This window comes from Gossypium hirsutum, chromosome A04 (assembly GCF_007990345.1).
Source record: "Gossypium hirsutum isolate 1008001.06 chromosome A04, Gossypium_hirsutum_v2.1, whole genome shotgun sequence".
Taxonomy (NCBI): domain Eukaryota; kingdom Viridiplantae; phylum Streptophyta; class Magnoliopsida; order Malvales; family Malvaceae; genus Gossypium; species Gossypium hirsutum.
In genome coordinates this window covers 12,940,284-12,968,268 of record NC_053427.1, presented here as the reverse complement: position 1 = coordinate 12,968,268, position 27,985 = coordinate 12,940,284, and the positions used below count along the sequence as shown (strand labels likewise).

Sequence of the window (27,985 nt, the reverse complement as noted above, 5' to 3'; positions counted from 1 at the left end):
CTTTTATTTTCATCCACGCAGGAAATCCCCAACCATAGTGGCTTGGAGCTGTGAGGGAATTCGGAGTGGCCACCCGTTCTGAAAGTTTGATTTTCTTCTGGTGAATTGGACATCCTTTTATTTACGTTTGAAGTTTTGGGGCTTTTAAATGTAATAAGGCCGCTTAATTATTTTTGATGGTTTTAATATGTATTACTAAGATAGGTAATACTTATTTTAACTGTTGAAATTGGATAGCTTTAGGGCGCGTTTTCAAAAACAACAATTGATTTCAAAATAACACGACAACAAGCAAAGCTTCCGCAATGAAAGTATTTTCCAAAATTAATCACTTTTCCTAAAAATGACTTAATCAAATCGGTTTCCTAGAAATATCCATGACATTAAGGTGTGGCAATGGCGGTATGCATGTCTAGGATTGGATCCGAAGGGAGCTTGGTACTTAAGCAGTCCGATGGACTCACCACCTTTTTTCCGGTTTCCTACCTGGTGCACAGCTTCCATTCACTTTAACCTTTAATGAATTAATCTTTTGAACATCAAGTACGATTTTCTGGACTTAGAATGGAAATTTTTTTTTTTACGTTTTTGATGTGGCATGCCGGATCCGGCTATAACTTCTGGGCCGGGTTTGGGGTGCTACAGTCCATAACTCTCAAAGTTGTAACCTCCATTGTAGCAACCCCCAATGGATTTATGAGGGTTTTATATAGTAATTAAACCTCTATTTATTCTTTGTAACTTAAGGGATTGTATTATGTTAGAAGGTCTATAAATAGAGGCATGTACAAGGCTTGTAGAGATGCACAATAATTGAAATAAAAAGTTCTCTTGTTTATCTTCTATTGTATTACTTCTTTGTATTGATATTTTCTCTTTAGTTTGTTCTTTCCTTTCATTATTTCATAACAGTTTATAATTTTTTTCATGTATTAATATTTTAATTTAATTAAAAAATACTTTTTTGTTAAAAGATATATTTTAATAAAATTGCATGTATATTTATTTGATTTTTAAATGATTTTGAAGTTAAAAAAGAAAGGAGAAAATTTTCAAAAAATCTTTAAATTCTATTCATTTAACATTTAATCCTGATCAGTGTGCCATATGACACTCTATCAGTAGTTCATGGGTCAATATGTGTCAAAATTTAACACTGTTAAATCATAGTACCAAAATGTTTAATAAAATAAAAATAACAAATCAAACAAATCAAAAGTACAAATACCACATTGACAATTTCGTTAAAGTACAAGAGTAAAGGTTGCCATTATCCCATTAAAACTAACTTTCAAATTGGAGTATCTCATTCTAGCAAAAAAGAAACATGAAATCACACCAAAAATCATCTTTGAAAAACCAATGATAAATTCCCCATCCTGTTCAAAATCCTTAACTAATCCAAAAATCCTTGACATAAAGAAAAACAAAACAAAAAACTAGTTTAGGGTTGAGACCCATCTTCCAAAACTACCATCAAATTGGGGTGGCGGTTTAAGAAGAATAGAGACATCAATGGAGGATCTAGGCAGTGAAAGTAAACCAAGAGTTGCCTCACCTCCTTCTCTAGAGCAGTCATGGTTACACCAAATCTCTATTCTCTTCAACTTGGCACCTTTCGTAATCAGATGCCTTGGGAATTCCATTTCCCCATCTTTCCCTTTGAATCCCTTAATGGATACTTGTTTTAGTGTGAATGTAATACAATCGCACAACCCTCTTTTCTCCCATAGCTTTGTCTCTGGATATGGCAGTCGGTTATTTACACTACTGTAATCCCTTGTTGCTTCCTCTATTTCACTTCTACTTTCCTGAATATAATGCATAAATCAAGGACCATCACCTGTTCATATCATTTCCACCAATACAGGATGATCTAAATCTAAATATATATATATATATTACCTCTATGTTGATTTCAAGTTGGTGTAGACTAAGGCAGCGTTGTAGAACGATACAGAGGATCAACATTTCCCTTCTATCGTTCAAGTCCAAATCAATGGTTAGCTCCCTCAAATTCATAAACAGATTCAGGTCTTCCATTGGATCATTAGCTTTATAATTAACAGGTGTCTGCACGGCCAACCAAAATAATTTATCAAGTCATCATGTTTGTTTTGCAGTTCATAGAGACTAATTTTTTCAAGATTCATGATTGTTACTCTAAAAAATATCATCTTCAAGGTTTGAATTTGAATTCTCCCCTTAAAAATATAATGCATTTTACAATTACATCCAATATTTTCGATTATTTATATCTAACTATTCATCTCTTTTAACACCCAAACATTTATATATAACACTGTAAAGTACCACTATAGATTTCCTTAAAAGAAACCAATTTACCTAATAGCACAAAAACAAATCAAGCATTATAGAGGACGAAAAATTATATCATTTAATAACCAATTTACGTATTAAAAACAAAACATGCATGAATATAAACATGATAAAATATAAATTTAAGTATCGGCAAATATGTATAATTTAAAAACTACTAATGCATTAATAGAACAATCATTTATACAACACTAAAAAATAAAAATTAAATAAAAGGTGTAGAATTCAAAAGTTACTTATTGACATAAATTACATGTTATGATTCCGATAACGAAAGCAAAATAAGTATTTATAAAACACGATAAAATATAAACTTTAAGTATCGTTAAAAGATATATAATTTGAAAATTGTTTTACTTATTAAAATAGAAACAGAATAAGCATTTATAATAAAATAGAGGTTTAGGTATAGCGGAAGGTGTATGGTTCCGATAACCAAAGAAAATAAGTATTTATATAACACTCTCAAAAATATCATCTCCAAGGTTCGAATTTGAATTCTCCCCTTAAAAATATAATGCGTTTTACAATTACATCCAACATTTTTCGGTTATTTATATCTAGTTATTCATCTCTTTAACATCAAACATTTATATATAACACTGTAAAGTACAACTATAGATTTCCTTAAAAGAACCAATTTACCTGATAGCACAAGAACAAATCAAGCATTTATAGAGTAAGAAATTACATAATTTGATAAGCAATTTACGTATTAAAAACAAAACATGCATGAATATATACACGATAAAATATAAATTTAGATATCAATAAAATATGTATAATTTAAAAACTACTAATGCATTAATAGAGTAATCATTTATACAACACGATAAAATAAAAATTTAAATAAAAGGTGTATAATTCAAAAGTTACTTATTAACATAAATTACATGTATAGTAAAAGATATATAATTTGAAAATCAATTTACATATTAAAATAAATACAAATAAGTATTTATAATAAAATACTGATTTAGGTATGGCAAAAAGTGTATGATTTCAATAACCAAAGAAACATAAGCATTTATAAAACACGATGGAGTGTAAATTTAGGCATCGCTAAAAGGTATATAATTCGGAAACCATTTTACTTAATAATAAAGACAAAATAATCATTTATAATAAAATATAGGTTTAAGTATAATAAAAGATGTATGATTCCGATAACGAAAGTAAAATAAGTATTTATAAAACACGATGGAATATAAACTTTAAGTATCGATCGTTAAAAGATATATATAATTCGAAAACCGTTTTACTTATTAAAATAGAAACAAAATAAGCATTTATAATAAAATAGAGGTTTAGGTATGGCGGAAGGTGTATGATTCCGATAACCAAAGAAAAATAAGTATTTATATAACACTCATAGAATATAAACTTTAAGTATCGTTAAGAGATATCTAATTTGAAAACCTATTTACTTATTAAAACAAAAACAAAATATATAGAGGTTTAGGTATAGTGAAGGTGTACGAATATTCCGATAACCAAAGAAAAATAAGCATTTATATAACATCCATGAAACATATCGTTAAAAGATATATAATTCAAAAATTGTTTGTACTTATTAAAACAAAAATAAATTACGCATTTATAATAAAATAGAGGTATAGGTATGGTGAAAGGCGTATGGTTCTGATAACCAAAGCAAAATAAACATTTATAGTACACAATGAAATATAAACTTTAAGTATCGTTAAAAGATTTATAATTCGAAAACCATTTTACTTACTAAAACAAAAACAAAATAAGCATTTATAATAAAATAGAGGTTTAGATATAGTAAAAGGCATATGATTCGGATAATCGAAGCAAAATAAACAATTATATAACACTCATAAAATATAAACTTTAAGCATAGTTGAAAGATGGATAATTTGAAAACCAATTTAGGTATTAAAACAAAAACAAAATGATTACTTTGTATCTAACCATAAACAAAATAAGCATATGTAAGTATAATGAAAGGTGTATAATTACGAAAATAAGTATTTATGTAAACTTTAAGCATCGCATAATTCGAAAACCTATCTACTTATTAAAACAAAAACAAAATGCTTACTTTGTATCTAACCAGAAAATAAAAGAGGTAGTGAAATTAATTGCTTACCAAGAGATGAGTGCAATACTCTAGAATTTCAGCAATCTTGGTGATATTGTCTGAATTTTTAGTTATGGGCTTGCGAGTTGCAGTAAAAACCCTAAGATTTGGAGCATGGATAACCAAATTTTTGGCTTGAAATTTCATAGAATGAAGCACCAAAACACCAAGAGATTGGGTAGATAAATAAATGCCCTGCGAACGCAATGATCCCAGCTCCACAGTCTTAACCGTTTGGCTAAAGATCCGAACCTGTTTTAACCTGAAGGGGGAATAACAAACGCTCAAATATTCCAAAAGATCACAGCTAGAAACGATTGCTTCAAGGGTTTCAGTGCTAATAGCGCAGTGATAAAGTTTCAAGGTTTTGAGGTTATGGCAATGGTGAAAAGGGGAATCGGATCGGATACTGTAATGTGTGAACTCAAGTGATTGCAGAGTTTCACATGAAAAAATCCCAGACGGTAAATTCAGACCCCGTCCAGAATGGCTTCTTCTATAAAACTCTTGTTGAAAATCATCGCAACGGAAAGCCAATTCTTGCACTTTCTTCTCGGATGTAAGATATTTAATCCACTTCTCAAGATCACCGTTTCTGCAACTACTTAAAAGATGAACGATTCTGCAACTAATCAAGTTACGCTTATGAGATAACAATACATTTTCGATATTCTTAACAACTCGGGAAATCTCTTCCCTCGGATCATCAACATCATCACCATATAATTTCCTCACTCCTTTTGGATCGAAATCTAAACGGGAAGCATACCTCCATAAATCCTTCCATCGTTTTGATAAAATAGTTGTTCTTATTGCTTCAATGGCTGGTAAGTCTGATATAATCCTAGCCAAAACTTCGTTGTGAAGGTTGCTGATGAAATCATTCGTCGCCATTGTTTCACAATTTGATTTCTTGCAAGAGCTCTAATGAAAAAAATACTCCACAATGGAACCTACATATATCCTCTTTTTAAACCTAAATTTTGATAATGGCTTGTTTTATATGGAAAGGGTATTTTAGAGTCGACCAAAGAAAAAGAAACTCGACTTCATGTTTATCTCGTGTTCCATTCTTGTCTTTTACTTAGTTTTATAAAAATATATATTTTATTAAATGATTTCAACCTTAAAAAAAAGAACAGAAAAAATTCTTAAATTCTATTTATTTAATTTTTTTTCTTGGTCCACATGGCACTCTTTCAATAGTGCATATGGCAATATTCAACACTCTTAAATTGGAGTACCAAAATATTTGACAAAACAAAAATACAAGTCTCAAACCGAGCAAATTAAAAGTTCAAGTACAAGAGTAAAGCTTGCTATCATCCCATTAAAACTAACTTTCAAACTGGAGCTTCTCATTCTGATACCATGATAGAAGGTAATCTAAACTAAACACTTTATGAATGAACAAAATTGAATTGCTTTTGTAAATTCAATCCTTAACTATTCTGTATATCAAGACTATTATTTATAGAAGAGAGCTTAGTAACTGCTCTGCTGAACTGACTAACCACTTGGATAACAAACCACAACTACTGATATTAATCAAATACTCTATCACATTCCAACGATATATAAACATAAAATCACACCTAAAGTCATCTTCGAAAAACCAATGATAAATTCCCCATCCCATGCAAAATCCTTAACTAATCCGAAAATCCTTGACAAAAAGAAAAAAAAAACTATTCTAGGGTTGAGACCCATCTTCCAAAACTACCAACAAATTGGGTGGCGGTTTAAGAAGAATGGAGACATCAATGGAGGATCTAGGTAGTGAAAGTAAACCAAGAGTTGCCTTACCTCCTTCACTGGACCAGTCATGGTTGCACCAAATCTCTAATCTCTCCAACTTGGCACATTTCGTAATCAGATGCCTTGGGAATTCCATTTCCCCATCTTTCCCGTTGAATCCCTTAATGGATACATGTCTTAGTGTGAATGTAATACAATCGCACAGCTCCCTTTGCTCCCATAGCTTTGTCTCTGGATATGGCAGTCGGTTGTTTACACTACTGTAATTCCTTGTTGCTTCCTCTATTTCACTTCTGCTTTCCTGAATATAATGCATAAATCAAGGATCATCACATGTTCATAACATTTCCACCACTACAGGATGATCTATATTACCTTTATGTTGATTTCAAGTTGGTGTAGACTAAGGCAGCGTTGTAGAACGATACAGAGGATCAACATTTCCCTTCTATCGTTCAAGTCTAAATCAATGGTTAGCTCCCTCAAATTCTTAAACAGATTTGGGTCTTCAATTGGATCATTAGCTTTATAATTTACAGGTGTCTGCACAGGCTAATCAAAATAATTTTAACCATCACGTTAATTTTGTAATTCATAGAAACTAATTTTTTCCGAATTCATGAATCTAATTTCTCTCATTAAAAATATAATGTATTTTACAATTACACCCAACACTTATCCTAATAGCACAAAAATAAACCAAACATTTATTTAATACAATATTATATAACTTGATAACCAATTTACTTATTAAAAACAAAACATACATGGATATATAAATTATTTAGGTATCGATAAAAGATGTATGATTCAAAAATTGCTTATTAACATAAATGTATAGCAAAAGATCAAAACTATTTATAGATTAAAATAAAATAAAATAAGCCTTTATAATAAAATACAAAGTAAAGGTGTATAATTCTAATAACCAATGTAAAATAAGCATTTATATAACACTCATCAAATATAAACTTTATAAAAAAATAGAAAATAAAAGAGGTAGTGAAATTAAATGCTTACCAAGAGATGAGTGCAATACTCTAGAATTTCAGCAATCTTGGTCTGTTTTGAAGGACGGGTGAAATTGTATGGATTTTTAGTTATGGGCTTGCGAGTTGCAGTAAAAACCCTAAGATTTGGAGCATGGATAACCATACTTTTGGCTGGAAATTTCATAGAATGAAGAACCAAAGCACCAAGAGATTGGGTAGATAAATAAATCCCCTCCAAATCCAATGATTCCAGCTCCACAGTCTTAACCGTTTGGCTAAAGATCCGAACCTGTTTTAAACTGGAGGTGGAAGAACAAACGCTCAAATGTTCCATAAAACCACAGCTAGAAACGATTGCTTCAAGGGTTTCAGTGCTAATATCACAGTGATAGAGTTTCAAGGTTTTGAGGTTATGGCAATGGTGAAAAGGGCGATGGAATCGGATATCGTAATTTGTGAACTCAAGTGATTGCAGAGTTCTACATGAAAAAATCCCAGACGGTAAATTCAGACCCAATCCGAATAGGCTTTTTGGATGAAACTCATGTTGATAATCATCGCAAAGGAAAGCCAATTCTTGCACTTCTTTCTCGGATGTAAGATATTTAATCCACTTCTCAAGATCACCGTTTCTGTAACTATTGGAGAGATGAACGATTCTGCAACTAATCAAGTTACGTTCATGAGATAACAATACATTATCGATATTCTTAACAACTCGGGCAATCTCTTCCCTCTTATCAGTATCATCAAAATCATCACCATCGTCATGGCAAACATTGGATCCAAATTGTATTACTGGAACCGTAGATCTGCGTTGATTTGGAGCAGGAACAGCCTGTTTTCTTGGTGATAATTTCTTCACTCCTTTTGGATCGAAATCTAAACGGAAAACATTCCTCCATACATCCTTCAATCGTTTTGATAAAATAGTTGTTCTTATTGCTTCAATGGCTGGTAAGCCTGATATAATCCTAGCCAAAACTTCGTCGGGAAGGTTACTGATGAAATCATCCGTCGCCATTGTTTCGCAATTTGATTCCTTGCAAGAGCTTTGATGAATAATCGATGGAACTTAGATATATGGCTTTTTCAACCCTAAATAATATATAGAAAGAATAATTTAAGCTTTTTGAAATCTTGATGATGAAGAGTTTTATATGGAAAGGATATCTAGGGTCGGCTAAAGAAAAATATTATATTTTTTAATATTATATTATAATATTATAAGGCTCTTGTTAATTTTTGAAAATATTATAAATACTAATTTTTATAAAGTTATATGGATGAAAATATTTTATATTGAAATTATATTTGTAAAATTATGTTAACAAATGACTATTGATGAAATAGTAAGATATTTCTATTTTCATATCATCTTTGATTTTATTATCAATTATAATTTATTTTTTAACATCAAACAATTTAGTATTATACAAATCAAGAAATTTAAAGAATAGTTGACGTTAGATATTATAAGGGGAAGAACGAGGTACATGTAAGTGTATTTCAAGGTCTTATTCTTTATTTTCCCTTCTTTTGATGATTGAAAACTTTATTATTTTGATTGTTTTGTTAAGGAAATGAAAATATTGATAACTAGGAGCGAAGTCAGAAACTTCTTTTAAGGGGTATAAATTAAATTATAATTGTTACGATAGTAAAAATGCAATTTCATCATTTTAATACTCTATATCTTTATAATTTTTTATTATTTTTAATGAAGGTAAAGTGTAATTTTACCTTTATTAATTTAAAATTTTAAAGGGTCTAAATAAAAGTTATTCATTTTGAGAGGGGCCAGCCCCTTATCAACGCCCTAGTTGATAAAGAACAATGTGATTATTATATCTCTTTCAAAATTTGATTTTCTTATGTTGATTGTATTTATCGAAATATATTTTGCAAAGAAAGTTTTTTATGTTTTAATTATTTTTCATGCTCTTCCAACTAAAATCTTTCCATTTAAATATACCTTTTATAGACTGAACCACCTAAAGCTTTTTGCCATCCTTTATTGTTGAATTTCCATTCATTGGAGATTTTAACATAATAAACACACAAACTTGAAATGTGAACACCAATTTTCAGATCAACTTAGATGCTAAATTAATGAGATTATGTGTGTAGTTAATGCTCTAAACTTCAAAAATTAGGGGCAATTAAATCATAGAAGTAAGAAAAAAGGGATAAATTTTAAAATTATACATGAACTTTGATTTAATATGCAATTGTATACATGAACTTTAATTTGGTGCAATTATACACGTGAAACTCTAGTTGTGGTTCAAATGTATACTTGAAACTTTAATTTTGATTTAATCATACACATTTAAATAAATAAATACATTGTTGACTAATATTTTCTTGTTTGTTATTGATAAGATTGCTCAGGTATCTATACATGCTGTAACAAATGCTATTAGAGCTCTTGATATGGCCCCATTATTTTGTCTTGACTCTGCTGCCTCTAGTACTGACATTTTCTATTCCTCGTACTGACATTCTTTGAGAATTTTAGGTTTGTTGGGCATGTGTCTACGGTGCATGCTGTCCTTTCTGTCTTGGGATTGACATCCTGGGCGGGCTCCATACCTATTAGATACATGTCTGGGTGGCCTGTGGAGTACGCAGTCCCTTTCTGCGAGTTCCTTGGGTGTATGCGAGCTAAGACAGTGGCCTTCCCTTGGTCTCTGCAAACGGGGTCTGTGGCCTTGCATTACAAGCTGAGCCTGTGAGCTCGCTCTGTGAGCAGGGTCTGCGAATTTGCCTTGTTGTCCTCTCGTGGCTCGCTTAAAACTCAATATTCTTGTGGGACTTATCTGGGTCACGGGTCGAAGACTCGAATCCCTAGTATGGGTCGAGTTAGTAATTACTGATGTACAACAATCTACTGCACCCTTGGTGGGCCTAAAGGGTGCTGTAAAGTGGCACGCCTTAGGTCCATCTTGTCAAGTTTTAATGTAGCTTGCTGGGTACGTTCATAACGATTGTTTTGTCGCGTGTGCGGTTGGGTTTCGAGCATGTGTATCTAACCATTGAAAGTTGAACCATTTGCATCTGCTTGCTTGTGGTCATTGATTTTCCTCGGTTGTACGAGTCATTAAAGAGCAAGAAGAGAAATCCTTCTTTAAAAGGGAGAGCCTTCGAAACCCTAAATCTTTCACCCTTAGCATTTCCAGCAACCTGAAAAAAAGGTAATTTCAAACTCTTTTACTTTTTAAATTTTGTCTTTCTTCTTTTACTCGAGTTATGGTGAGGATGAGAGGAATCAGTAACCTGATAGTCCTAGCCATCCACTGCGAGAACGACTGTCTCTGATTCTGGTGACAGACAAACTTTATCCTTGCACCACTAAGTAGGAGGAACTGCAAAGAGTTTTAGTCGTTCGGAGAATAAAACTTCTCAATTTTGCGTACGAGCTCTCCATCCTAAAGGGGTCGCATCGACTGTGCGAAACCATCGAAGATAGATTCTTTCTTCCAACTCACGTGCTTAAGGTTAGGTTCCACTTGCCGCTGCACCCTTTCTTTTGTAGTCTGCTCAAGGATTACAAGATTGCACCTGGAAACTCTCGGGCTATTCTAGGTGGATTGTCATGGCGTAATTCATCGAATGTTCTCGGCGTGGTGAAGACGATTATTGTGAACCAATGCTGTAACCTTCATCGGAACCGAGAGAAGTATGTCCAAGTTCGTAGTAGATTTGGCGAGGGCTTTGGGTTCCCAATAAAGTTGTCTTCACTAAGCTAGGACCTGTGTTCTTTTCAACGGACTCTCCCTACAAGCAAAGCCATGGCCTAGTTTCGCAGGCTTCACACTAGGCATCTGTTGGTTTTGGAGGATCTTATCATGGCGAGGCATGTTTTCCAGTATTGCTTGGAGGGTTACAGCCCCAACAGGTAGAGGCCTGGTGATAACATGAAGGTCGCCTAGTCTTTTGGTGCATTGCCTGAGAGCTGTACATGGCCTCAAGGCTCTTACCTGCCCCCTAGCTACGCTATTGTTGATAAAGAACAATGTGATTACTATATCTATTTCAAAAATATAATTTTCTTATGTTAATTGTGTTTATTGAAATAGATTTTGCAAAGGTGAATTTTCATACTCATTTTTGGAAATTAGAAGAAAGTTTTTTATGTTTTAATTAGTTTTCATGCTCTTCCAACAAAAATCTTTCCATTTAAATATACCTTTTATAGACTGCATCATTTAAAGCTTTTTGCCATCTTTTATTGTTGAATTTCCATTCATTGGAGATTTTAACATGATAAATACACAAACTTGAAATGTGAGCACCAATTTTCAGATCAACTCAGATGCTAAATTAATGAGATTATGTGTGTAGTTAATGCTCGAAACTTAAAAAATTAAAGGCAATTAAATCGTAGAAAGAAGAAAAAAGGGATGAATCTCAAAATTATACATGAACTTTGATTTAATGTGCAATTGTAAACATGAACTTTAACTTGGTGCAATTATAAACGTGACACTCTAATTGTGGTTTAAATATATACCTGAATCTTTAATTTTGATTTAATCATAAATATTTAAAGAAACATATACATCAATTTATTTTTATATTGGATAAATATAATTATTTATTATGCAATATATAAGCATAAAACAATGTTATATCAATAATTGTGTTAATTATTTACAAGAATTGGATCAAATCAAAATTTTATGTATAAAATTGCATAAAATCAAAGTTTATGTATATAATTTCACATTAAACCATAGTACACGTATAGTTTTGGGATTTATCCCGAAGAAAAAATGAAGTAAATTAGATTAAAGGTATAATGACGTTTCTGACCTTTTAACTTTACAATCAATTTATTTTTTTTCTTTTCTTTTAACCTTTGAGCTTGTGATGTTTAACAATCCAAATTCTAGTGGTGTTAACGTACGTAGCTAAAGATGACACCGAGCAGTCGAGGGGAAACGAAAAGTGAGTTGTCGACGAGTGACATGAGATTCCGATTTGTACTTTTATGATTTGAGATCAATTTAATTGTTTGTGTATTCATGTTAATTGCATGATTGAGTATCGAGGTGAGTATCTAATGGTCGTATGAATTGATTTGTTGTAATTGATTTTGAATATCGAGATAGTGGACTAAATTGAACAAAATAAAAAGTAGCAAGATTATATTAAAACTAATATGTTAAATGAAAATGGTTTGAACTATGCTATCTGGCATTGGTTTTATATGTGAATTGATAATGATGATATACGAATTGGTTATATAATGTAAACGAAACATTGATTACCCTATTAGTTGTTCGGATAGGGTTGGATATAGTTAGCATGCCATAAGGTCACGTTTACTGATTTGAGACTATCGTTGTCGGGCAACCTGGGGTGGTAGAATGTACATATATAGTCATTATTTTTGGGCAACTCGGGATGATAGAATAATCAGATTATGAAAACCATCTTTGTCGGGTAATCCAAGGTGGTAGTATGTACACGTTTTAGACTCATCGTTGTCGGGCAACCCAATGTGACAAAGTATTAGATCCATGTATCTGTTCTAATTCTATGTTTGTTTAATAGGGTTATAAAAACATGAAATGGTAACATGATAAGTGAGGTGAATGTGATTGATATAATATATGTGTGTACATTTGATATGTGGAAAAATGACAGCATGTGAAAGACCATGTGATTCAATTTAAACGAGCTTTAGGGGTTGATTTGAGTATGAACAAGCCAATAGGCCCGAGAGTGATTGGGATGATGAAATGAAATTGAGAATTTAAATTGATGAATATTTATATCTATGTATATGCACATTGATGATGATATGAAATGAATAAGTAAGATTTGAGATAAATGGAAAATGATTATGTAAGTATTAGAACGCATGGTATGAAACAATCATATGAATTGGTGGATTAGATTATGCTTTAATTAGGTGTGCTATAAAATGAAAATGTTGGTATCCTAATGTTGAATGGTATGATATGGTACGTTTAAGTGCAAATGTTTAGTGAATTGGTGTGCAAATTTGCTATATATGCTCACGTCATGTGTTCATGGAAACGATTGACATAAATGGTATGTGAATTAGTTAACATTAGACTTGAATTGATTGTGTTCACTTGTTAATGTTTCATTGACTTGAATCATGAAAGTATCACTGAGCTTTATCGCTCAGCGTACGGTTTGTTTATTCTGTACACAAGTTTAGGTGGATGTCAAAGTCCCAAGACTTGATTCAGCATCCAATCAGAAATCCTTGACTCTACAAAGTTTGTATAGTTCTTTATATTTTGATAAATGACATGTACCTAGGGTTGAACTGATTATTAGGTTGCAAATAGTCCATTTTGTGTACTGGAGTAATGGATGAATGATAATGTACTAGTTTATGCATAGGTAAAGCCTATTTGAGTTGAATCATGAAATTGAACATATATATTGTTGATGCCATGGGGTTATGCTTATTTTGGTAAAATGATAGGTTGAGACAAAATAAGATTGGAATTGTTGTATTCTACCTACAGAGTTGCGACACCACCCATGGATGTCACGAGACTAGCTTTCGACATCGCAACATCACTTGTTATTCACGACACCAATTCGATAAAGTTTGGAAATTTCACATTTTAGTCCTTAAGTTATGAGGCCAACCTATTTTGGAGGTTGTGACGTCGTACCCCTGAAGTTATGAAAAGAGTTTTCGTAAGTTCGTATAAACCCTAGAAAGGATATTATATTATAAAATAATGATGTAATGATCATGTGAGTGGATATAATGTGACAAATCAATAGAAATTAAGTTAAGATTAATTGTAGTTACTCCAGCAATGAATGTGACATCCTATAGCTCAGACCTAGTGATCGGGTCGAGAATCGGGTTTTACACATTGTTTGTCAATTCATCCCAAAAAATAGATGGAAAAGTTAATGTTTGTTAACTTCGGTGGCGTATTATACATGTGGATGGTCACGTGTATGCCATGTTAGTAATTAATTAATTTTTTAAAATTAAAAAATTCTTTTAATATTATATTTTCTAAATAAATTTAATAATTGTTATTTTGAAAATATCTTTTATCATTTTAATTTTTTTAAAATTAATTAATTGCTTAAGTGGCATCTATATGGCAATGAACGTGTATCCCACATCAGCAAAATTAATAAAAATTAACTTTTCCATCTATTTTGAAATAATTTGACAAACAACCCAATTACTCAAACAAGTGATAAATTAAATTGAGGGCTAAAATATTAATTTTAAGCATCCATCATTTAATAATAATTAGTAGTTAATAATTATAATGCACTTTGTGCTACGTTTAAAGAATTCCTCGTTATTTGTTAATTAAATATAAATTTATTTTTATCAAATATAAGATTTATTTAATTACAATCAAAGAAAAATATAAAAATATAATTCTAATTTTATTGAATTAAATTAAATTTACAAACATTAAATAAAATTTTTACATTTTAAAAAAAAATAACTCGCACATCATGCGGGAGTATTCCTAGTAAGGTAAATTTCCATTTCTCATGGTTTAATATCCCTAGAGGTCCTCATATATTTTATTCCCTTATGGAATTGCCTAACTTGCTAATTTGAAAATTTTACCCGTCTAATCTTTTCTATTACTTATCCAATTTCAATTTAATCCATACCCAAAATTTGTAATTTACAATTTTATCTCTTTTAATGCCTTATTGAGCAATATTAATTTATTCTCACAGAAAATTTTGTATTTCTATTTCCAACATTTTATATAGTTAATAACATCGAAATTATTGGTGCGTTACAAGATGTGTAAAAGAATGGGGTCTAATGGCAGGGCGTAGCCAGGGGAGGCTGGCATGGGCCTCGGCCCCCCTAAAATGAAAAATTTTATTTTAGGCCCTTAAAAATTTTTAAAAATTTTTAATTAGTAAAGGTAAAATTGCACTTTGGCCCCCCTAAAATTATAAAAATTAAATTTAATCCTTTACAATTTATAAAAATATAAACTATAAAAAATTAAAATTTCATCCGCCTCCCCTAAAAATTTTTCTGGCTTCGCCCCTGTCTAATGGTTGTCATAGTAAGACCAACTCTAGTGGAGTAGATGTGATAGCTGAAGGGCTAAGTGAATTAGGATTGGAGTGTAGGGTTAATTTAAGTGCCATGACTATCACAATATTTATTAGGAAGATTGGTTTCACTGGTGGGAGGGTTATTTCAAATTTAGGAATCAAGTTAGTTTTAATGGCGAAATCTATAGCTCTTTCCTCATTCTGTCGGCAGTGCAAATGATAATGATGATTTTGAGAATAAGAGGTTAAGGATAGTTTTCGAGAATGGCCTGAGTTTGTGCTTTAGTATGCTTTTAGATTCTTAAGTTAAAGGGGGGATGAATGTTAATAACAAATATTATAATAGTAAGGCCTAAAAATGTTGAAGATGAACATATTACCTATTTAGTTGGAATATCTCCAGATTTGAAGGTTGTTGGTTACAATAAATGTGTGGGCATCGAGTTGTTCCTTGTGTCACAAGCTGCGGAATCAAGGCAGACTTTAATCCCTCTTATTTATTGGGGGTCATTTGGCGTTGCATGATTGATTCATTGCTTGGAAAAGACTGAAGGGCCATCTACTTGAATTTTAATTAAATTGTAAACACTCAGTAAATTGTATTTGTACTAGGATAATTACAACCCTAAAGGATAAAGATTTATAGAGCTTATATCTATTATAGGTCTCTTATTGTAGATGGAACTAATTTTAACTGTTGAGGTAATTCGATCTGTATCGTTGGATCTAAAGGAGCTCAACAATAAATTGAGGTCTTCCCCTCTCATTTGTAATCATCTCATTGTATTAGATTCTTGAGTTAAAAAATATGTTTGAGAGAATTTACTCAAACACTTTGTGTGCATTTACTCAAGATTGTGACACCAACATTCATGGTCACAACATTGAACTAGTAATGTCACAACATCGACCACATCCCTAAAGTTGAATAAATTGATCTACTTGAGGACAAAGTCGCAACATTATATATTGTAATTTGATATGTCAAATTAGGCTTTCTCGAGTATTTATCGATTTTTATGTTTTAGTGCTAATGATAGTTTACCAAAACTAGAAAAACTATATGGTTGAGAGTCTAATGATTGGTTTAAGTTTGTGTAAGGAGATGACTCAGGCCAAACATCAAAGAGGACCTCAATTGTTGTGGGGGTCATGACAGGTGCATGTTTCGCGACACAGACTCCCCATTACCTTGAGGAAGCAAGCTTCAATGAAAACTCAACTTGGAGTAATCTTCCATTGAAGTCACGACAGTAATCATGTGGGGTCGCAACGCCAAGCCTTAAAGTTGCAACTTCAAGCCCTATAAGTTATGATTCTAAGCCAATTGTTCAAGTGAAGGAACCTGATGCCATTGTTGTCGAGGTCACGACACCAGGTGCCCCAAGCCAAGGTTGTGCCCATTGCCACGAATGTCGCAACACCAAAAGCCTAGGTGTTGCAGCACTAAAGTCTGACAGGTGAAGAAAAATTGTAAGGGTAATTTTTGGCCAAACAAGCTTAAGTCACTTTTTATTTCAGGACATAATTTTCAATGTTACATTAAATATTTTTTTTCCCATAAATACCACCTTATATCAACTATTTGGGTGACTAGGCTAGTGTAGAAAATTATGTTAGACATTGTATAATTTTTACTCTTATTTTCTTAGCTTAGGTTTTCATTTATCTTTTATCTTCTTTTCTTTTCTTTTATTTTGTTATAGTATTTTTGATTCTTTATTTTTGCTAAAATATTATGGATGTAGATGGATTAAACTCTCGTGCTCTATCATATTTTTATCTATTAATAAACATTTTCTTAGCTCAATATTGCTAGAGCCTTGTGGATGAAGATGGATCAAAGTTTTTTTTTTTGAAATTTTGGTTGAACATTTTGTTGGTTATGGGGAGATCAAAAGCAAGAAAGAGAAAGGGAAGGATGAGCTTCATTTTAGAGTGAGAATCAAGACCAGTAGACAGTGTAGAGATGCTACCAATAGGAACAGCAGTGACAGCGATGACGGTGGCTAGGGTTCAGTGTGGAGAAAGAAATGAAGAAAATGAAAGTGGAGAGAAAAAAGATTAAAAAAAAAGAATAGAAAATAAAAGGGTTTATAATTTTTTAATTTAATATTTTAATTTAATTAAAAAATAATTTTTTGTTAAAAGATATATTTTAATAAAATTGCATGTATATTTTACCCTGATAAAAGGAGAAAATTATCAGCAAATCCTTAAATTCTATTCATTCAATATTTTACCCTGATCACTATACCATATCACACTCTATCAATAGTCGAAGTGTAAATGTGTGACAAAATTTAGCACTGTTAGATCAGGGTACAAAAATATTCGATAAAATAAAAATAAAAATAACAAATCAAACAAATTAAAAGTAAAAATACCACATTGACAGTTTCGTTAAAATACAAGAGTAAAACTTGCCATTATCCCATTAAAACTAACTTTCAAACTGGAGTATGTCATTCTAGAAAATAGAAACATAAAATCACACCCAAAATCATCTTTGAAAAACCAATGATAAATTCCCTATTCTATTCAAAATCCTTAACTAATTTGAAAATCCATGACATAAAGTAAAAAAAAAAATAATAACTAGTTTAGGGTTGAGACCCTCTTCCAAAACTACCATCAAATTGGGGTGGCAGTTTAAGAAGAATGGATACATCAATAGAGGATCTAGGCAGTGAAAGTAAACCAAGAGTTGCCTCACCTCCTTCTCTTGAGCAGCCATGTTTGTCAATTCATCCCAAAAAATAGATGGAAAAGTTAATGTTTGTTAACTTCGGTGGCGTATTATACATGTGGATGGTCACGTGTATGCCATGTTAGTAATTAATTAATTTTTTAAAATTAAAAAATTCTTTTAATATTATATTTTCTAAATAAATTTAATAATTGTTATTTTGAAAATATCTTTTATCATTTTAATTTTTTTAAAATTAATTAATTGCTTAAGTGGCATCTATATGGCAATGAACGTGTATCCCACATCAGCAAAATTAATAAAAATTAACTTTTCCATCTATTTTGAAATAATTTGACAAACAACCCAATTACTCAAACAAGTGATAAATTAAATTGAGGGCTAAAATATTAATTTTAAGCATCCATCATTTAATAATAATTAGTAGTTAATAATTATAATGCACTTTGTGCTACGTTTAAAGAATTCCTCGTTATTTGTTAATTAAATATAAATTTATTTTTATCAAATATAAGATTTATTTAATTACAATCAAAGAAAAATATAAAAATATAATTCTAATTTTATTGAATTAAATTAAATTTACAAACATTAAATAAAATTTTTACATTTTAAAAAAAAATAACTCGCACATCATGCGGGAGTATTCCTAGTAAGGTAAATTGCCATTTCTCATGGTTTAATATCCCTAGAGGTCCTCATATATTTTATTCCCTTATGGAATTGCCTAACTTGCTAATTTGAAAATTTTACCCGTCTAATCTTTTCAATTACTTATCCAATTTCAATTTAATCCATACCCAAAATTTGTAATTTACAAATTTATCTCTTTTTAATGCCTTATTGAGCAATATTAATTTATTCTCACAGAAAATTTTGTATTTCTATTTCCAACATTTTATATATTTAATAACATCGAAATTATTGGTGCGTTACAAGATGTGTAAAAGAATGGGGTCTAATGGCAGGGCGTAGCCAGGGGAGGCTGGCATGGGCCTCGGCCCCCCCTAAAATGGAAAATTTTATTTTAGGCCCTTAAAATTTTTTAAAAATTTTAAATTAGTAAAGGTAAAATTGCACTTTGGCCTCCCTAAAATTATAAAAATTAAATTTAATCCTTTACAAATTATAAAAATATAAACTATAACAAAGGTAAATGTTCCATGATAATGGGTTAGGTAAATGTTTCATGATAAGAATTTCATGTCTTTTGTATTAAAGAATTAAATGGATGAAATATGAAGTTTTATTAAAAGAAAAATGGGTGAAAAGAACAAAATTTTGTCCATCTTTGTTCATCATAGCTGAAAGTTAGAGAAGAGAAAGGAGAGGAGAAAGCTCTTGAGTATTCGGTCATTAGGAGGAGGAAAATTGAAGGTAAGTTCTTGGTACCTTGCTTCTATTTTGAGGTTCATGAGTTCTTGATTCTACCTTAACTCTTGAAGTATATTTTGATTTTTAGTTGTGTTGTGAGCATTTAGTCATGAATTAAAATGAAGGAAATGGTTGTTGTTTCATGTTCTTTTGATGAAAAATGGAAGATAGGTGAAGTTGAGCCAAACAAATGAGCATGCATGTGCCTTAGATGTTAAAGGGAAAAATCAGCTAACATGTTGTGCTTTAAAATGATGAAATGGAGATTATACTTAAGTAAAATCATAGATATGTGATGATTGATTGGTAATATACATGTTTAAATAACATGCATGCAAGGTATGTGTGAAAGAGTGATTTGGTAATAAATCTGCTTGGGACAGCAGCAGTAACGTGACTTTGGAAAATCACCATAAATTGTGGGAGAAGAATTAGAAGCTGAATAAATTATATAATTAAAGCTTAATGAGTCTAGTTTCAAATGGAATAAACGAGAACATATTTTGAATTCTGTACAATGAGAAATTTGATTGGTAATGAAGAGTGGTCAGATTAGTCAAACCGTGAAACATGGGAAACTTTAAGAAAAATCTGGTATTGATTGGCCATAGCAAAAATTCTGAAACTTTTATGGATATAATATATATGAGTCTATTTTCAGGGAAAATTAACGGCACTTGATTTAGAGTTTCGTAGCTCCAGTTATAAATGATTTAGTGACTGTTGCTCAGGAAGACAGCTTGCAGTGAAATTATGATTATGTGGTAAACATTGACAAAAATTTGTTAATGAGTTGCCTATTGATTTCTTATAAGCTTACTATGATCTGTAGGTGTGGTTGGCCGAATATTGTAAGGGGTTAATACGTAGTTTGTATTTGAATAGTTAGATTAACGTGTTAGTAATCCAATTGTAGGCGGTTCGTGTGTGGATCTCGTCAGCATATCTCGCAAATAGGTGTGTAACTAACACCCTCTTTCTTAGTCTAGATCGGCAAAAGCCGAAAAGCCGAAATGTCGAAAACCGGTATTTTGTAGATTTGTGAGTGTGCGAATGCTCGTGAGGTAAATCGATTAATGTTTTTGGTAAGCTGCAATGTTTGGACTGCAAAGTGCATGATTTCTGTGCCCTCGATATTTTTGGGCTTAATGGGCCTAAATTGGAATGATGGGCCAACGGGCCCAATTCGGTAAGAACTCTCGATACGTGATTCTGTTAGTACGTGAAAAGTAGGAATATGCATTGAAAACCCTAAAATAGATAAATTACTGAAATACCTTTAAAAGTGGAAAATTTACAATTTTACCCCTAGTAGATAAATTACCGAAATACCCCTAGGGTTAAATTGACCGAAATGCATGTTTGACTGTTGTTATTTACTGCATGCCATGTTGTTACTATCTGATGCATGGGATTGGGATATTGACGGAGGAAGTACTGAAAGTGGCTTGTCCACGTACTGGAGGCTTTGCCTCAATTTACTGTTAACTGAGCAGCAATGCTGCAACTGTGGAGTTTTGGGCTGGGTGGGTTGAGCTATCCCCACATGGAGTGTATGGCTGGTACGGGTGGAGTGTAGTGGTTGGTGGGTTGAGTAGTCTCCCCAAATGGGCTTGCATATGTTATTGATGTTGCATGTATTTTGAAATGGGCTTATGGGCCATACTGTTATCTGAATAAAGGGCTAAGACCCAGTTTATTGTAATCTGAAAAGGGCTCTGGTCCAGTACCACTGTTACCTGAATGGGCTTAGGCCCAATAGGCTTGAGCTGACTTGGGCTTTGAATGGGTTTTCCTTACACACTGAGTTTCCCCAAACTCACCCCTTTTATTTTCATCCACGCAGGTAATCCCCAACCATAGTGGGCTTGGAGCTGTGAGGGAATTCGGAGTGGCCACCCGTTCTGAAAGTTTGATTTTCTTCTGGTGAACTGGACATCCTTTTATTTACATTTGATGTTTTGGGTTTTTAAATGTAATAAGGCCGCTTAATTATTTTTGATGGTTTTAATATGTATTACTAAGATAGGTAATACTTATTTTAACTGTTGGAATTGGATAGCTTTAGGGCACGTTTTCAAAAACAACATTTGATTTCAAAATAACACGACAACAAGCAAAGCTTCCGCAATGAAAGTATTTTCCAAAATTAATCACTTTTCCTAAAAATGACTTAATCAAATCGGTTTCCTAGAAATATCCATGACGTTAAGGTGTGGCAATGGCGGTATGCATGTCTAGGATTGGATCTGAAGGGAGCTTGGTACTTAAGCAGTCCGATGGACTCACCACCTCTTTTCCGGTTTCCTACCTGGTGCACAGCTTCCATTCACTTTAACCTTTAATGAATTAATCTTTTGAACATCAAGTACGATTTTCTGGACTTAGAATGGAAATTTTTTTTAACGTTTTTGATGTGGCATGCAGGATCCGGCCATAACTTCAGGGCCGGGTTTGGGGTGCTATAACCTCAGTCATTAGTAGGACATTAAAGACCAGCTCCCGAAAAATGAAATCCCTAATGACATGTCATTTGTATCCTAAGAATTCCTAAGGTTCAACTGGGACTTAATAGCCATCAATTCATCATAGCATTGGTACTTTTATGAACTAATTCAATTACATTAATATAACATAAGAGACATTCAATTTATATAACATTAGTATGATTACAATTCATACGAACGTACCTCGATAACTAGGGGCATAGAAATTAGGTCAAACTAATCTGAAGCTTTTACTTTGCCTCGATCTTGGTCCGTACGTGATTTACTTTGATCAAAATAGATAATTTCAATCAATTAAAGACTTCTAGAATTCCACTTAATCCATATTTCATTTTTATGCAAAATTACCAATTTACCCTTAATATTTTAACTTTTCACAATTTAATCTTTAAGGTCATATCTTGCAATTTAACCATTTTAACTTAAATCCAACTTAACCACAACCACAAGGAACCTTGGAACAACTCATATTTACCATCATTTCATAATAAAACCTATATTTTTGCATCTTTAGCAATTTAATCCCTGATTCCAAATTTCATCAAAAAACATTTAACAAAACATGTTCATTTTTCAACAAGGACTCATAATCTATCAACCAGCATCAACACCTATACAAAAAAATTCATGGCAAGTCCCTCAACATTTAATATTTTTGCAAATTGACCCATTGCCTAGCTAGATTAAGCTAAAATGAATTCAAAAATACAAAAATCTTTAAAAATAGGAACGAAATCACTTACCATGCAAGCACCATAGCTAGCTGAACCTTCAACCTTAAAATGGCTATTTCTTTGCCCTTAAAATTGGTGGAGAAGACAACCATAGGGATGATACCGTGTTTTGATTTCTTTTGTTTTAACTTATTTGTTAAATTACCATTTTAACCTTAATTAATAACTATACAAAACATTAAATTCATGTCCATATTTGCTTATTAATTCCTTAAATGGTTTATTTATCATTTAAGTCCATTTACTTTCATTTCCATAGTCATTTAACCCTTTTAACTAATAGAACTCAACTATTACACTTTTTACAATTTAGTCCTTTTTACTTAATTAACCTGTAACACCCCTAAACCGAGTTCGTCACCAAAATAGGGTTACAGTGCATTATTGGAGTTTACAGAACAAATATATAAAAATTTCAAACATTTCACATAATATATTATACATGTCAGAAACCAATCGAAATCAAACATATTGTCCTTTATATGAGCTCTCGAGGCCCAAAATACACGTTAGAAACAAATCGGGACTAAACTGGATACTCAAAATTTTTTTCAAAAATCATTGAAATTTTTCTAAGTTGCAAGGGATACACGGTCGTGTGGCCAGGCCATGTGACTCACATAGTCAGGAGACACACCCGCGTTCCAGGCCATGTGGACATTCAAAATAAGGATACACGGTCGTGTCTCAGCTTGTGTTCGTGCCCGTGTGAATATACTAACTTAGGACACATAGCTAAGCTGCAGGCCCCCGTGTAGCACCCCAAACCTGGCCCAGACATTATGGCCGGATCTGACATGCCACATCGAAGCGTTCAAAACATTTTATATTGTTGATCCAGAAAAAACCTACTTAGTGTTTTAAAAGATAATTTCATTATAAGTTAAAGTGAATGGAAGCTGTGCACCAGGTAGGAAACCGGAAAAGAGGAGGTGAGTCTATTGGACTACTTAAGTACCAAGCTCCCTTTGGATCCAATCCTAGACATGCACACCGCCATTGCCACACCCTAACGTCACGTATATTTCTAGAAAACCGATTTGATTAAGTCATTTTTAGGAAAACTGATTAATTTTGGAAAATACTTTCATTGCGGAAGCTTTGCTTGTTGTCGTGTTATTTTGAAATCAATTGTTGTTTTTTTTTGAAAACGCGCCCTAAAGCTATCCAATTTCAACAGTTAAAATAAGTAATACCTATCTTAGTAAAACATATCAAAACCATAAAAAATAAATAAGCGGCCTTATTACATTTAAAAGCCCAAAACCTCAAACGTAATTAAAAGGATGTCCAGTTCACCAGAAGAAGATCAAACTTTCAGAACGGGTGGCCACTCCGAATTCCCTCACAGCTCCAAGCCCACTATGGTTGGGGATTTCCTGCGTGGATGAAAATAAAAGGGGTGAGTTTGGGGAAACTCAGTGTGTAAGGAAAACCCATTCAAAGCCCAAGTCAGCTCAAGCCTATTGGGCCTAAGCCCATTCAGGTAATAGTGGTACTGGACCAGAGCCCTTTTTAGATTACAATAAACTGGGCTATTCAGATAACAGTATGGCCCATAGGCCCATTTCAAAATACATGCAACATCAATAACATATGCAACCCCATTTTGGGAGACTACTCAACCCACCAACCACTACACTCCACCCGTACCAGCCCTACACTCCATGTGGGGAATAGCTCAACCCACCCAGCCCAACACTCCACAGTTGCAGCCTTGCTGCTCAGTTAACAGTAAATTGAGGCAAAGCCTCCAGTACGTGGACAAGCCACTTTCAGTACTTCCTCTGTCAATATCCCAATCCCATGCATCAAATAATAACAACATGGCATGCAGTAAATAACAACAGTCAAACATGCATTTAGGTCAATTTAACCCTAGGGGTATTTCGGTAATTTATTACTAGGGGTAAAACTGTAAATTTTCCACTTTTAAAGGTATTTCAGTAATTTATCTATTTTAGGGTTTTTCATGCATATTCCTACTTTTCACGTACTAACAGAATCACGTACCGAGGGTTCTTACCGAATTGGGCCCGTTGGCCCATCATTCCAATTTTGGCCCATTAAGCCCAAAAATATCGAGGGCACAAAAATCATGCACTTTGCAGTCCAAATTTTGTAGCTTACCAAAAACATTAATCGATTTACCTCATGAGCAGTCGCACACTCGCAAATCTACAAAATACCGGTTTTCGGCATTTCGGCTTTTTGACTTTTGCCGATCCAAACTAAGAAAGAGGGTGTTAGTTACACACCTGTTTGCGACGATATGCTGACGAGATCCACACACGAACCGCCTACAATTGGATTACTAACACGTTAATCTAACTATTCAAATACAAACTACGTATTAACCCCTTACAATATTCGGCCAACCACACCTACAGATCATAGTAAGCTTATAAGAAATCAATAAGCAACTCATTAACAAATTTTTGTCAATGTTTACCATATAATCATAATTTCACTGCAAGCTGTCTTCCTGAGCAACAGTCACTAAATCATTTATAACTGGAGCTGCGAAACTCCAAATCAAGTGCCGTTAATTTTCCCTGAAAATAGACTCATATATCTTATATTCATAAAATTTTCAGAATTTTTGGTTTGGTCAATCAATACCAGATTTTTCTCAAAGTTTCACATGTTTCACTGTTTGACTAATCTGACCACTCTTCATTACGAATCAAATTTCTCATTGTACAGAATTCAAAATATGTTCTCGTTTATTTCATTTGAAACTAGACTCAACAAGATTTAATTACATAATTTATTCAGCTTCTAATTCATCTCCCAGAATTTATGGTGATTTTCCAAAGTCACGTTACTGCTGCTGTCCCAAGCAGATTTATTACCAAATTCACCCTTTCACACATAACTTGCATGCATGTTATTTAAACATGTATATCACCAATCAATCATCACATATCTATGATTTTACTTAAGTATAATTTCCATTTCATCATTTTAAAGCACAACATGTTAGCCGATTTTTCCCCTTAGCATTAAGGCACATGCATGCTCATTTGTTTGGCTCAACTTCACCTATCTTCCATTTTTCATCAAAAGAACATGAAACAACAACCATTTCCTTCATTTTAATTCATGACTAAATGCTCACAACACAACTAAAAACCAAAATATGCTTCAAGAGTTAAGGTAGAATCAAGAAGAACTCATGAACATCAAGATAGAAGCAAACTACCATGAACTTACCTTGAATTTTCTTCCCCAAGTGACTGAACATTCAAGAGCTTCCTCCTCTCCTTTCTCTTCTCTAACTTTCGGCTATGATGAACAAAGATGGACAAAACTTTGTTCTTTTCACCCCTTTTTCTTTTAATAAAATTTCATATTTCATCCATTTAATTCTTTAATACAAAAGACATGAAATTCCCATCATGGAACATTTACCTAACCCATTATCATGGAACATTTACCTAACCCATTATCATGGAATATTTACCTAATCTATTATCATGGAACATTTACCTAACCCATTATCAATTTGTACCATGAATTATGGATATCAAGTGCTCATATTGTCTACAACAACATAATGGCTGGCCACTTCATGTAAAATGGGAGGTTTGTCATGCAAATCCTCCTATTTTGCACTCCTATTTATTTGGCCACTTCAATTTAGCCTATAGCATTTTCAAACATTTTCACATAGGTCCTATTTCATAATTTCACTCCCTTTTTCTTATGGAACAAAAATTAACTAAAATTGTCGGGTTCTATCTTAAGCTTGGGCCTTCTAGAGGCCCACTAACATAATTAAGCCTATGCCAACATTCACAGAATTCCCGAAAATTGGGGCATTACACCCCGTGTGCTAGACTGTGTGAGTATACTGACTTAGGTCTCACGGCCAAACCACACGCCCGTGTGCTAGGTCGTATGAGAAATTTGAACATACTGACTTTGTAAATTAAAAGATACAAGGGACACATGGCCGTATTACAGGGCCGTGTGTCACACACGGCTTAGATACATGCTCGTGTCTCTACCCTTGTGGACAAAAAGAGGTAATTTCCAAGCCATATTTCTCACCCATTTTGGTATCAACCTAAGCACAACAATTTGAATATCAACAAGCCATAAAAAGACATTCAAACAAGCCAAAATCAAGTCTTAAACATGTATTATCACAACATAAAACCAATATGCCCATAGGCACTGCAATTGACAACTTAAAGGCATGTCAACCAAGTATCTCAATCTATCTATTTGACCAAGTTCATATATGCATGTTCAAACCACATTTTGCTTTCCTTCATTGTACCATATCAAACACATAATAATCACACATCAAAATATACGAAACACAAGCCATTCAAATGTCTAGTTTCAACAAAACATTTATATGCCATAATTGGCCAAAATAACCTATACATGCCATTATAACCGAGATTTATTTACTAAAGGTACCAAAAGAGCCGATGGATAGTGTGAAATAGCTCCAACTAGCTTCCAATCCGAACAAGCTTCCAGATTACAATAAAATATGGAAAATAACACAGAGTAATTATTTAAGCTTAGTAAGTTTGTATAATACAAAGTTTAACTTACCATATTTCCATAACATATGTAAGTAAACATAGTATAACTCAATTAATTTGGCCAAAAGCCTAAATACATGATCACAATATTTTAGCCATGAAAATCACATATAAAATCCAACACACATGGTTGAATTCATCAAATAATCATATTTCATGTACTTCATGTATATACTGATAATAGTTCATATCAAACTCATATAGTATTTCATAACACAACTATGTCCGATGAACCATTTAAAATATCGTTGGATACACGGGTAGTACACACGAAGTGTACTAAACTGTAATCCGTCAGTTCATATTCAAATATGCTCATACGAGCAGTAAACGAGAAGCTCCTCTGAGCTGAATAACGGGAAGCCCATGCAAGCTATATAATGGGAAGCTACTCCGAGCTATATAACGAGAAGCTCATGCAAGCTGTGGTGTGTCTGCAACACATGCAGGACATCAACCATATCGGTAACCCTAATGACATTGTCATTTGTATCCTACGAATTTCTTAAGGTTGAAACCGGGCTCTGTAATCATCGGATATGCGATTGATATTTATACATGGAAATTGTACAATTCACAAACCATAAATCAATTTAAGACATATTAATATACAATGTAATTACACGAACTTATCTCGACAAGTATAAGTAGATACGAAGATGACTAATCAGATATTTTCTCTTTGCCTCAATCTAACTCTGTACGGGGTCTAACCGGATCTATACAAATGAATTTATCTCAATTCAATTGATATTCAATTTTTTCCAGCACATATATTTGGCAAAATTACTATTTTGCCCCTATATTTTTAATTCACTGCAATTTAGTCCTAAGGATCGA

At 32.7% G+C, this 27,985-nt stretch overlaps 2 protein-coding genes across 4 annotated transcripts; both read right to left on the bottom strand.

Moving 5' to 3' along the window:
* Positions 1 to 1,251: 1,251 nt before the first annotated feature.
* LOC121227967 (putative F-box protein At1g67390) lies at positions 1,252 to 5,494 on the bottom strand. The gene is made up of 3 exons (XM_041110957.1): positions 4,457 to 5,494; positions 1,906 to 2,073; positions 1,252 to 1,811 (listed from the first exon to the last, which is right to left on the bottom strand). The coding sequence occupies exons 1-3, from the start codon at positions 5,339 to 5,341 to the stop codon at positions 1,440 to 1,442; spliced, it is 1,425 nt and encodes a 474-aa protein (XP_040966891.1). The 5' UTR covers positions 5,342 to 5,494; the 3' UTR covers positions 1,252 to 1,439.
* Positions 5,495 to 5,881: 387 nt separating this feature from the next.
* LOC121227966 (putative F-box protein At1g67390) lies at positions 5,882 to 8,343 on the bottom strand. 3 transcript variants are annotated; one of them, XM_041110955.1, is made up of 3 exons: positions 7,226 to 8,342; positions 6,581 to 6,748; positions 5,882 to 6,506 (listed from the first exon to the last, which is right to left on the bottom strand). In XM_041110955.1, the coding sequence occupies exons 1-3, from the start codon at positions 8,219 to 8,221 to the stop codon at positions 6,141 to 6,143; spliced, it is 1,530 nt and encodes a 509-aa protein (XP_040966889.1). In that variant the 5' UTR covers positions 8,222 to 8,342; the 3' UTR covers positions 5,882 to 6,140. The 3 variants fall into 3 exon arrangements, with proteins under 3 accessions (XP_040966889.1, XP_040966888.1, XP_040966890.1); XM_041110954.1 differs by having other exon boundaries at positions 6,581 to 6,757; positions 7,226 to 8,341; XM_041110956.1 differs by lacking the exon at positions 6,581 to 6,748 and having other exon boundaries at positions 7,226 to 8,343.
* Positions 8,344 to 27,985: the final 19,642 nt, after the last annotated feature.

What these genes read in the sequence shown, in the direction of transcription:
- LOC121227967 (XM_041110957.1), bottom strand. Translation starts at nt 5,341, where the DNA reads ATGGCGACGAATGATTTCATCAGCAACCTTCACAACGAAGTTTTGGCT. An exon ending in AGTATTGCACTCATCTCTTG is followed by an intron (nt 2,074 to 4,456) that starts GTAAGCAATTAA and finishes TTGGCCGTGCAG; the next exon opens with ACACCTGTTAATTATAAAGC. An exon ending in AACTTGAAATCAACATAGAG is followed by an intron (nt 1,812 to 1,905) that starts GTAATATATATA and finishes CATTATATTCAG; the next exon opens with GAAAGTAGAAGTGAAATAGA.
- LOC121227966 (XM_041110954.1), bottom strand. Translation starts at nt 8,221, where the DNA reads ATGGCGACGGATGATTTCATCAGTAACCTTCCCGACGAAGTTTTGGCT. An exon ending in AGTATTGCACTCATCTCTTG is followed by an intron (nt 6,758 to 7,225) that starts GTAAGCATTTAA and finishes TATTTTGATTAG; the next exon opens with CCTGTGCAGACACCTGTAAA. An exon ending in AACTTGAAATCAACATAAAG is followed by an intron (nt 6,507 to 6,580) that starts GTAATATAGATC and finishes CATTATATTCAG; the next exon opens with GAAAGCAGAAGTGAAATAGA.